The sequence below is a fragment of the Patiria miniata genome, unplaced genomic scaffold (genome assembly GCF_015706575.1).
Source record: "Patiria miniata isolate m_02_andy unplaced genomic scaffold, ASM1570657v1 HiC_scaffold_5, whole genome shotgun sequence".
Taxonomy (NCBI): Eukaryota; Metazoa; Echinodermata; class Asteroidea; order Valvatida; family Asterinidae; genus Patiria; species Patiria miniata.
In genome coordinates this window covers 35,794,112-35,806,743 of record NW_024037072.1, presented here as the reverse complement: position 1 = coordinate 35,806,743, position 12,632 = coordinate 35,794,112, and the positions used below count along the sequence as shown (strand labels likewise).

Sequence of the window (12,632 nt, the reverse complement as noted above, 5' to 3'; positions counted from 1 at the left end):
TGGCTTCTTCTTTTTTAAGTGCTTCTAACTTTTCATATTTAGTTATTCCGCATTTTCTTTGCAACTGATAACACATCTGTAAAAAGGTACAAGTCTGTTAGACTGATTCTCTGACCTTATAATTCCCTTAAGTCTTAAAATTGCAACGTCTCATCTTAAGTTGGGTCAGGGAACCAGACTACAAGAACATGGTTGGTTTTCTTAGATTTTCCAGCATCTTCAGTCCCAAAACGTGAAACAAGTCAGTTTAACAATATTTTCTATAGCATACTAATCCTCCAAATCCATTTATTTTTGAAAATTGCAGCAAAAGCAAATGTTGTATATTCCCTTTAACAGATACATGTAAATTGTTGTACATGAATCCTACTTAAGATTTTGAGTAATTCTGTTACTTCAATTGATAAAAAAAAATACACTAAAAACAATTAATCCTACCTACTTTTAAATAATATGACTCCTAAGATACAAGTTTGTTCCCTCCATTTCAGGGGAGGCAGAGGAGGAAACTAGCCGCAAGAAATCGGGGCTATCCTTCCAAGCCCCGATGGGGGTGCCCAAACCACGAGCCAGAATGAAGCAGTTCAGGCTGGGTGATGTGACTGTACCGCTGGAGCAACCAGTGGCCAATAAGCTCATCAAGGGGGCTGTCTCTAGGATAATTGCCACAGAGAGTAAGTCGTCTTGTTGAAGAACACTTTCATGGATGAAAATGAAGAGCGATCTAGCACCCGATTTCAAAAAACACATCGTAACTTACGATGCATCGCAGCGCTGCTACGCGTCGTATCCTTACGACGCGTCGCAGCTTCAACGCATCCTGCGATCCATTTCAGAAAACACGTCGAAAGTGTGACGTGTCGTAGTTATTTTTATAGTAACTCGGTTACTGTTTTATGTATTTAGTCAGCATACAGTAAATAGTCGTCTGATATTCAACAAAGAGTCGTCGGATCTCCTCTCAAAATTGTTTAAAACGTAAAACAAAATGGCAGACGTGTGATGCAATTTTAAAGGAAAACAAGCTCTGAGTGGATTCCGGGCTAGTTCATAATTATTCAATGCTTTTTCTATTTAGAACTTTACACACATTGTCTCGGTATTATAGTCTCGTTTATGTATTTTTATGGCATAAAACAGGCTTCTTATTTTGCGATGACCATTAGACACATCGTAACTTGCGACGTGTTTTAAGCAATTGTCAAGAAACTTACGATGCATTCAACACATCACAAGTTTCCTGAAATGGATCATACGACACTTCGCGAGTTGCGACGTGTTACACGTCGTAACTCGGGTTGCGACGCGTCACAGCGCTTCGTGAAATCGGGTGCAAGACATGCAGATATGTGGGCCCCTATAACCCTCAACTCTAGCTGACAAATTGAACAAAGCTGTCTCAGCAGTCAAAAGCAATAAAGTGACTGTTTTTAAGAGTAGAAGTGCCATTGACTTGCTGTGACAATTTATGCTACTTGATATTTAGTGATTCATTTGCCAGTTCTTGAATTTGACTAGTCAAAGTGCTTACCATATCTGGTGACTAGCCTGTGAATAAAGTCATAAAAGCGGAAGTGCATTGAATGTTTGACTGTCTGTGGCTGTTTAAACAGAGGGAGGGATGATTTTGTTTTCTTATATTTTGTAACTTTCTTTTGCTGCGCTCAGAAATGTCTCAGCAGGGAGGGGCATCTCAGGCCCGGATCAAGATTCTTGTAGGACTTGTCAGCCAGTTTGGCGGGGATCTCTTTCCAAGTAAGTTATTGTTTTCGGAAAAATTCTGTATTACTTACTTACTCAATGCCTTGATGATGCCTAGTGGCACATATGCCATCTACAAAGCTCCTCCATCTTGGTCTGTTCTTTGCTAGCTTTTCCAGCTCCTTCCAGCTGTATCCCATCTGTCTCGCATCAGCCATTGTGTCTCGCTGCCAGGTGTTCTTTGGTCTTCCTCTATTTCTTTTCCCTTGTGGATTCCAAGTCCAGGCTTGAGATGCTTGAGATCGGCTTCCTTAGAGTGTGGCTGATCCACCTCCATTTGCGCTTCAGGATTTCCTCCTCAATTGGGGTTTGTTGAGCTCTCCTTCACAGTTCCTGGTTTGAGACATGTTGCTGCCAGTATATGCGGAGGATTCTTCGCAGACACTTGTTTGCAAATGTTTGGATTTTCTTCATTATTTTTTTTTTGTGGTTCGCCATGTCTCTGAGCCATAGAGTAAGACTGACTTGACGTTTGAGTTGAAGATTCGGATCTTGGTGTGGGTAGAGTACTTCGTCGAGCTCCAAACCTTAGACAGCATTGGGAATGTTGTTCGCGCCTTACCGATTCTTGCCGTCATTATCTGTGCCACCTTGCTTGTCGATGATGCTGCCCAGGTTCAACATGTAGACGAAGGAGTCCACTTCCTCAAAGCTTTACCGCCAAGAGTGATTCCTGTGTTCAGCTGCATTCACTGTCAGTAGTTTGGTCTTGCCGCCGTGAATCCCCATCCCAGTTGGTGCCGATTCTTCTTCTATTCTGTATTACTCAGCTCTTAATGCCAACAAGGTTTCCTGTAATCATAGGGTCTGGTTCGTACATCATGTTAATGCAAACTTGAAGCTAATTTGACATTAAACATTCACAGCCAAATTTGCCGAATTGAAGTATTTTTAAATTTGCAGGTTTGCAGCATGAAAAAACCTGTTGATTTGTATTGCTTTTGCCTCTTCTCTGAACTGTATCTTGAAGATGCCTATATCTTGAAGGTTGAAGAATGGTCACTGGATTTCTACCTAGACTTTGAGAAATTGGCATCACTTCAGAAACTGAATTTGAAAAATGTAAATTAAATGTAATTGTGAAACAGAAACAAAATTTTAAGGGTGGAGAATGCCCATTTGATATCTAAATTTTGAAAACAGTTATTTCTCCTCGTCAAAGAGTGACCTTGAGAAATGTAAATTCAGCATCTTTTTGGTCTCACCTTTGTTAATCAAAAGTATGGTTCATTAAAGAATATTTTATCTTCAAAGATCTAGGTTAACCAAACTTTATTTTAGACAAATGTATGTGAGATCATTGTTGTTAGATTAGTTTGGGAAATAACTGGTTATTCACTGTTTCATTCTGCTGTTTTGTTTTTTGTAACTGATCCAGTGCTGAAGGACCATGTTCTAGAAGATCTTCGTTCGCGTTCTGAGCTGGCCTTTGCCTGGCTGTATCAAGAGTACAGCAGCTACCAGGGATACATGCCTCGCTACTTGGACCAAGAAATCACCATGAATCGATACGACAAGTTGCTGTGTGCCATGCTGATGGCACTGCTGGACAGACCGGACCAGAGAGATGGGTGAGAGTTCCCTATCCTCTTCCATGAGTTTCCAATGTGACACGCTCAAGCCAAACCCTCAACCAAAACCCCAACCTCAACCCAAACCCCAACCTCAACCTAAAGCCCCAACCTCAACCTAAAGCCCCAACCTCAACCCAAAGTCCCAACCTCAACCTAAAGCCCCAACCTCAACCTAAAGCCCCAACCTCAACCTAAAGACTCAACCTCAACCCTAACCCCTACCTCAACCTAAAGCCCCAACCTAAACCCAAACCCCTACCTCAACACAAACCCCAATCTCAGCCCAAACCCCTACCTCAACACAAACCTATCCCCTATCCCCTTCCATGAGTTTCCAATGTGACACGCTCAACCCAAATCCTCAACCCAAAGTCCCAACCTCAACCTAAAGCCCCAACCTCAACCCAAAGTCCCAACCTCAACCTAAAGCCCCAACCTCAACCCAAAGCCCCAACCTCAACCCAAACCCCAACCTCAAAAAAAAAAAATCCTCAACACTAAAGCTCAACACAAAGCCCCAATCTCAACCCAAAGTCCCAACCTCAACCCAAAGTCCCAACCTCAACCCAAAGTCCCAACCTCAACCTAAAGCCCCAACCTCAACCTAAAGCCCCAACCTCAACACAAACCCCAACCTCTACCCAAAACCCCAACCTCAACACAAAACCCCATCCTCAACCTAAAGCCTCAACCCCAAACCCTAACCTCAACCCAAAACCCCAACCTCAACACAAAACCCCAACCTTAACACAAAGCCCCAACCTCAACACTAAAGCCCAACCTCAACCCAAAGCCCCAACCTCAACCCAAAACCCCAACCTTAACCCAAAACCCCAACCTCAACACAAAAGCCCAACCTCAAGTCAAAGCCCCAACCTCAACCCAAGCCCCAACCTCAACACAAAACCCCTACCTCAACACAAAAGCTCAACCCGAATCCCTAACCTCAACACAAAACCCCAACCTCAACACAAAGCCCCAACCTCAACCCAAAGCCCCCAGGTGCCTACTATCCCAGTATGAGCCCATGTTAGCTGCTTTTTTTGCCATGCTGACGGCACAGTTACACAGCCAAGACCAGTGAGACGAGCGAGAGTGCCCTTTCAGTTCCATATGTCACCAACCAACTCTCCACCCTCATTCCCCACTCCCCCCATCCCCTTCCCTAACCGCAAACTCCAACCCCATGCCCCAGCCTCAATCACAAACTCCAACCCCAACTGTAGACTGGTCACTAAGGGTGTTAATGGTTGGAAATAAAAAAGAAACAAGGAGAAAAGTTCTATCATTTTGGCTTTTTGGACTTCTCTTAAATGTGAGCCCTTTATCATTCCAGATTGTTCACACGCCTTATAATGGAAGCGCCAGTTATTACTGAGAGAGCAGTCAAAGTCATCCGGAAATTCTGCGAAGATGAGGTACAGGAGTTGCATTCTTTTAATGAAATTAATTGATGTCAATAAACAGTTCACAAAAAATTCTCTGTAAAGAGGTCTGAGGAACGGGGTATTTAAAATCATGTATCTGACTAAAATAAATTGTATGTTCTTTGTAACCCAATAAAATTGTTGTCTAAAGTATAGACCTCTTCAACTCGATATGAGAAACAGTCAAAATCTAGTCTCTGTTTATGTGAAATTAAGCAAGATATTGATCAAAATTGTCAGTGTGTACATTTACAATGGACACTTTTTTATTACATGTGTGTAAAACTCATTTCAGCTGTTGTTAATGTGAATGAACTTGAGACAATTAAGGTCGGACATACAGATTTGCTCAGTCGAATATTCTACATTATGCATTCTAATCCGTGTGCAAACAAGAGGGGGTGCTTGCTCATCACTTTCAAGAACCCAGTGGATGGGACACACCGCATTCACGTACTGGTTTGCGCGCATATATAGCGGGCATTAAACACTTTACCCACAGATTCTGTGTCTTGATTGGCAAAGAACGAGTCACATGGTACTTTTATATTTCTGCTATCTTTCTGTGCACGGCCAAAAGTACTATACCATTAGCAACCAAAGTACTATATCCATGGCGCAGTATTTGTGTGCAAATGCATGCTGGTGTGCGCGTAGCGCGTTTTGTTCCAAAGAGAGCGCGCCGCAGAGTTGGATTCAAACATTTCGTGAAGGGGTAGTTTGGAAGACAGAAATACATTTTCCACCAATTTTGTATTGAAATTGAAGTTTATTTCAACTGTGTTCAGATTTAAATAATTTAAAATATTAAAACCAAGCAGAATATGTGGGTGAAGTGTTATAAAACAAATATTGAATGCTTTATCTCGTGGTGTAGTAAAACTAGCCTCCCTCGGTGATCCATGGAGCATTCTAATTTCCCTCGGCTCCGCCTCGGGAAAATAGAATGTCCATGGATCACCTCGGGAGGCTAGTTTTACTACACCACTCGAAGCATTCAATATTTGTATAGTGTACCCAACTAATTTGAATGTGTACCAATGTGTACCATAGCGTCTTCATGTGAGCGTCAAGCATTGTAAGCAATGTCATTCTTAATCAAATTAGGTTTTGCCCATCACCTACATATAAACACTGTATACTCAGTATGTTAATTTGATTTATATCACCCCGACACAAAATTCCATCTTATGAATAATGTCATTCTAAATGGTCTCCCCAACTCTCTCTTTCTTACCGTTAGGGGTACTTGTGCACGGAGCCCATTTAACAATGTAAAATGGATCATGGAAGTTCATTTTATCCAAGCAGATTAGATATCTGATTTCACTCTCAAATTCAAGATTGTTTTCCTTTTCATTTTTTTTTGGTTTTGTTTGTTAGACCCATTTCTTCACCGGTATGCATGCCCTGCGTGAGCTGATCTTGAAGCGGCCAGCAAACATCAAGCGCTACCTGCAGGAGCTTCTTGAACTCAGTTTTCATGAACGGACAGAAGTCAGGTCGCAGGCCACCCAGTACGTCAAACGACTCTACGAGAGGCAAGACTTGAAAGAAACAATCGAGGTAAGATGAGATGCTTATTAGAAGTGTAGTAGTCGAGTCCATTACAAGTCCTTAAAGTCCTCACAAGTCCATTACAAGTCCTCACAAGTCCTCACAAGTCCATCACAAGTCCTTGAAGTCCTCAAAACTCCATTACAAATTCTTAAATTCCTCACAAGTCCATCACAAGTCCTTAAAGTCCTCACAAGTCCATCAAAAGTCCTTAACATCATCACAGGTCGATCACAAGTCTTCCAATCTCAATTCAGGTCAGGAGCTATTCCAAACAAATTTGACAAAGGCATTCCCTTGTATTCGTTTATCATCTGTTAACTTGTGGCTGGACTTGTGAAAGGACTTTTGATTTACTTTTGACGGGAATTGTGATGGATTGGACTACAACGCTGCTTATTGGGTAGTGCCTTCTAAGCTAAACACTTATCAGGTTCTGGAGATTTTAAGGTGGGTATATCTGTGTTCTGATGAAATAATCCATTTTTTTTTCTCCCTGCCAACAAACTACAGAAAGAAACTTATTATGAAAGAACTAGCTCTCATTACACCCTGCTCTCTATTTATGGAGTGTTCTGTCAAGACCAGTACATTTGGCCAGAGCTTGAAATGAATATTTGACAAAAAAATGAAGTTGGGCCATATCATTTGTTGTCCTAAATCTTGGTTAATTATACTATTGAAGTTTCAAAACTGTAATATTGCCTCTAAAGGTGATTTTTTGATGATTTATGGCGTGGATCAGTTTAAGAAATACAAAAATCCAAAACTGTTTAACAGGAAGTTTCTCCCTTTTAACATAATTTTGCCAAAGAAAGTCCGTTTCAAAAATTTTAACTGTCTCTGTGAAGGCAAGGAGCTGTATTTAAACATTTTTCAAAAAAATGTGGGGTTTTTTTTCAACAAGCCGCCAAAAAGAGTCCTTTCCTGGCAGCACACATAACGCTTTGATCTTCCAAAAATGTACTCTCCCCTATGTGAAGCCTTACAAAGTACTTCGCGAACATCCAAGAAATATCCAACTCGTTGAATGGTTTAAACCACTCAGGATTTTGCTAGCACGTGTCTGCACTACCTGCTGAGTGAGCCGAAGGCTGCCCTCATTAGTCGAACCTCGGAGGTGTCAGAAGGCAGCGAGGAGGGTGGTGATTGGACGGAAGCCTCCATCAAGCTGTGCCTGCATCTATACCTGGCCTTGTTACCTAGCAACCACAGCCTCATACATGAGTGAGCTCTCTTTTGTTTTCATTGTACTTTAACCCTCCTATTGCAAACATACATTCTGTGCCAAGTTGTCCTTGCAGTCGAAATCGATCAAGTGACTGTTTTCAGCACTGAAGACTGTCTGCTCCTGTCTGGCTTCCACACCAGAAAAACCACATTGAGTGCCTTGAATCAATCCAACGACGCTTTACTAGGTCATGCTTTCCGTTTCAGGTTTCCAATTCCCTCTCTTATGAACAACGTCTAACCACACTTCACTTGGCCCCTCTCTACAACAGACTGATATTCCTCACTGTATGCTTCATTACTAAATGCCTACACAGACACAACAGCATTCCCGAAACTTTCCTACCACTGCCAAATACTAGAAAGACCGAAACTTTGCTGTTTAAACATCAGTACAGCAGGACTAACTGTTTAAAATTTTCTTCATTTATGTTCTTCCCCAGGTTTTTTAACTCTTTTCCTTGTGACCTAAGAGACCTTTGTATCGAACCTTCATATAAACCATTCATTAACTCTTTACGCGATCATCTTTTCAGTTCTAGTCCAATCCTTCAGGCCTATTAAGGCATTCACTAACTGTCTTGGTTAAAGTGGTTACCTTCTTTTTTTTTTTTTACATGCGATCCAGGTTGTTTTGATTTTGATTAGATACTGTTATAGATTTTCGTATATTTTACTCAGTGTATGATTTTAATTCTTGTTGATTTAGTTGTATTTTGTATTATTATTATTTTTTTTTTTTTTTTTTTTTTTTTTTTTTTTTAGTTATGTAGTTATTAAGTTATTTATTTATTTACTTGTTTATTTATTTATTTAATTAATTATTTGATTATTTAATTAAAAATTAAAAATTAAAAAAAAATTTGTATGTATTTATTTATTATTGTACATATTTATTGATGGGTTGTTCGATGTTTTTTGGTTGTGTTTTTGTTGTGGTTTTTTTTTTTTTTTTTTTTTTTTTTTTTTATCTCTCCCTTTAAAGCTTGGTGATGTATATTGAATTGATTTGATTTCAGCGATTTTGTTACAGTATTCAAATTTCATTAATACAATTAATAATCACAAGCTTTGCTTTACACTGTACACTTTATTGAACTTATTTATCTAACCTTCTTCAACCCCTTCATATAATGAAAACTTTTCTTTTTTTTTTATTATGAATCATTTTTTTTTTTTTATTGTAAAACTGTAATTTTTGTTTATTTATTAATAACTATTTATTTAAAGAATTAAAAATGCAATATTTACTCATTCATTTAATTAATTAATTAATTAGGCTAACTTACCAACTTGTCTAATTATTTATTTATCTATTAATATAAGTAGTAGTAGTAGTACATGTAGTAGTGGTAGTAGTTGAAGTACAATGTATATATTAATTTGTTTATTCATTTAATTTACTTAGTACAAATGTAATTGATTTTTTTTTTCTTTTGATTTGTTTGTCTAATAATTATATAATTTACCAACTTTGTTCTTGACTTAATGTAACTTATTTAACTTTTTTTTTTTTTGTATAGTTAACATTTCTTTTTATATTTATTGCTTGTTGTTTTCACGTATGCCATTCAGTTTGGAGAACCCCTAGACAGAAACAACGTTTCTTTTGGGCAATCCTTCGGGAGCTGAATGGTATTTTGTTTTTGTTTGTTTGTTTATGTATCTCAAGCTTTTGTTGCTTTGTGTTGTAACTTTAGTCATTTGTTTACATGTATTTGTTGATATTTTCCCGAGAAATAAAATAGTAATAGTAATAGTAATAGAAGAATTCCCAGCCCACATAATGCAGGATCGACTGCCTTGTCGTGATTAAGTAACTTGATACAGCTATGCTTTGACTCCTAGTGAGTGATATAACAACTGTGATTACAACTTATCTGCTTTGACTGTTGACCCAGTTTGACTAGTCAAAGTGCTTGCTTGATTTTGATCTGACTGTTGGTGACTAGCGTTTATTAAAAGTATAGCAGGGGGAGTGGAAGTAAATTTTGACTGTCTGTGACTACTTAAAAAGCAGGGGGTTGCTTTCCCTGTGCTATTTTCGAATTTGTAACAAATTTTGAATTATATGATTCAGGTGGATCTTTTTGTGCGTTTACAGGGGCAAAATGAAGCCAAATGAACCCTTTATTCAGATGGTTTCCGAAAATCTGCGAACATTTCTTGCCCATTGACTCTCAACTGGAACTTCTGGAACTAAATTTTGTTAATTTTTTTTCCAGACAAGCATTGTTGGACATAAATCTTGGAAATTTATATGTCTTAATAATAATTCATTGTCAGTGTGTCATTATTATTTCACTCTTAGATAATAATGATGATAATAATTTCAAGCATAACATTTTGGCCCTTTTTAACTATTTTATGCCCAATTAATAAGTGATGTCTTCACGTTTACTTACAATTTTTTCTGTTGTGCATTTTTTTGCTCTGCAGGCTTGCGACAGTTTATGTAGCCACTGCTGCTCTCATCAAAAGGACCGTTCTAAGAGTGCTTGAAGCGCCGGTAAGGACAATTAGTCTTGAAACGTCTAGATTTTTGTCAGCTAACTTCTCATCAAAATGCTTGGTGCAGGTTGCACTTGAGAAGTTTACTTGAGAAAAGTAGTTCTCATTCAGGGCTATGTATCCGATCGCAAGCTAAACTTTATTTGGTCAATATTTGAACAAAAGCTGGGTTTTTTTTCTTGTGTGTTGTGACGATTCAAACCATTGCATTGTAGGTGCAATGATTTCACAGGATGGTATAATTTACTTAAATTCTAGTAGGATATTTCGTAAAAATTTGTCAGTTTTATCTTTGAGTGTTTGCAAATGGTGTCAACTACCTTATAAGATTGAATATCTATGGATAGACTTGTCAAATAGATTTGACTGACGTGTGAGCACTTGCTACTAGCAAGTGCTAGGATGTTTCATTACAACTTTGATCTTGCAATTTTGAAGGTGCGTGGGATGGGCATGTCTTCCCCTGAACTGCTGTTGCTGGTTGAGAACTGCCCAAAAGGAGCAGAAACACTAGTCACTAGAATGCTACACATATTGACTGACAGGGGTAAGTCCATGGCACTGCCAAAAGATTGTTCGTTGGATGAAATGGATAGTTGGTTAAATGGCAGGGGGATGAATTGTATCAACCCTAACCCCTGGAGCACTTTTACTAGAAAGTATCCTGAATCCGCCAAAATCCACCTGTTGTGTCATGCACAAACATTTTGGTGTTGGTGACTGCTCAGTATGGAGGTATCCTGAATCCATCAAAATCCTGCAGTACTGCTAGGCTTACAATCCTGAATCCATCTAAATCCCCGTTGTCAATATAAAGGTATCCTGAATCCGCTGAAATGCTCCAAAACAGGGGTATGGATTTTGATGGATTCAAGTACATGTACGTTAGTGTTTCAGCATGATTTGTGAGCTCACACTTTGAATGTAAATTCCTTGTTTTTGGGGGGACCTAACGCAGTATTTACATTTACACGTACATCAAAGTGTGCCAAAGTTCACTATGTGTAAATTGGCTTTTTCTATTAAATACTCACAATGTCATAAGTTTGCGTGTGAGTTCAAGTTTACAAGTGGGCCTTAAGACCAGCTAAAATTTCACAAAAACTGGTAATGCGAAGTGAAGTTGATGTCACGAAACATTTGTGGCAGAATTCACAAGAGTCGACATGTTCAGTTTGTATAAATTAACAATGCGAATGCTCTCCGTGTTGGCACAAATTCTTGTTTGTGTTTACATTAGCCTTCACATTCAAGTTGAGTACCAGGATGATCGTTTTGTTTATACCACTACCGTCGCTTTTAATTTTCTATTCTCTCATACCAACAACCTCAGCCAACAATTTCCTAAGATTGGACCTATTTATCAGTTTATAAAAACTTTTGTCAGTTTTCAATGAGGTTTAGTGTGCATTTTTTTTTCATTTTCAGTTGAATGTGTCAGTGTTTTCTGACAACCTTCCTTTTGCTTTTCATTTCATCTTTCCTCAATTTTATGTGATCCGCTTAATGATGTAAAGTGTTCAATAATGATTTACCAAAAAATTGATTTTGTTCATATCTGAAAATTAGCTCCGCCGTCGCAAGACCTTGTAAAGCGAGTGCGTGACCTGTACCTGAAACGTGTCTCTGATGTACGCTTCTTGATCCCCGTTCTGATTGGATTGGAAAAGGTATGAACAGAAGAAAAAAAAGAGTACAATGTTGATGAGTTTTGTCCATTCATGTCAGGTTCTGGACATATTGTTTTAGGCCATCAGCCTGGGGGTTTGGTCGGTATCAGATGAGGGGAATAATGCTCATTGTGATTTTTGGCACGGTATACACCCCTGTAGTTGGAAAATATGTGATAGCATTGCAGTGGTGGCAGCTTTTTGGGTGCTATCACTTTTTTTAAACAATGGCGGCCAAAACATGCTTGTTACCACATATAATTAATCCAGTAACAAGCATATTGGCGGCCATTTTGAAAAAAATAACCAAAAGGCTGCCACTGCTCACACTGCAAAGCTATCACACATCTTCCAACTCTAGATGTGCTTACCTTTCCAAAAATCGCTATGAGCATTGCTCCTTTCGATCATTTGATACCGGTGGCCCAATTTTTGGACCGAAGCTGATAGCCTATTTGACAAATTTATGTGCTATTGGGAAAATAAGCTGGTGAGAACCGGTCACGAACAATATTTTACATGGAATTTTACCTGGTAACCTGTTTTGGCTATTAACCCTAACCTCACCTAACGCTACAACATACTACTCAGTAGCAACCTGTAGTATGCTTTTCTTTCCATACAAGTGTGCACAACACATGTAGTATTCTGTGGCATTTGGTCCTTGACCCCCAAAGAGCCCTTAAGACGCGAGGGTTAAAGCAAACATTATCTTTGCCAGGAAAAGTCCTCGAAACTGGTCCCAGATCGGATTTTTGTGCCCCAAATCTTTGTGGCCTGGGCCCAGTTGCATTGGTCTGTTAACTTCTAGCGAAACATCGCCACTTATCAAGCAGAAAATTCTGTGCTTGCAGTTTAGCATATTTCATGGATTAGCACAGAATTATGGCTTATGTGTATGC

The 12,632-nt window shown here is 39.0% G+C and overlaps 1 protein-coding gene across 1 annotated transcript in view; it reads left to right on the top strand.

Moving 5' to 3' along the window:
• LOC119740592 (symplekin-like) overlaps positions 1 to 12,632 on the top strand; it is a 35,624-nt gene that overhangs the window by 17,120 nt on the left and 5,872 nt on the right. Inside the window, 9 exon segments of the mRNA XM_038215945.1 lie at positions 492 to 674; positions 1,669 to 1,755; positions 3,140 to 3,332; positions 4,672 to 4,753; positions 6,146 to 6,328; positions 7,368 to 7,546; positions 9,989 to 10,058; positions 10,499 to 10,607; positions 11,630 to 11,730. Coding sequence (XP_038071873.1) covers positions 492 to 674; positions 1,669 to 1,755; positions 3,140 to 3,332; positions 4,672 to 4,753; positions 6,146 to 6,328; positions 7,368 to 7,546; positions 9,989 to 10,058; positions 10,499 to 10,607; positions 11,630 to 11,730 — 1,187 coding nt within the window.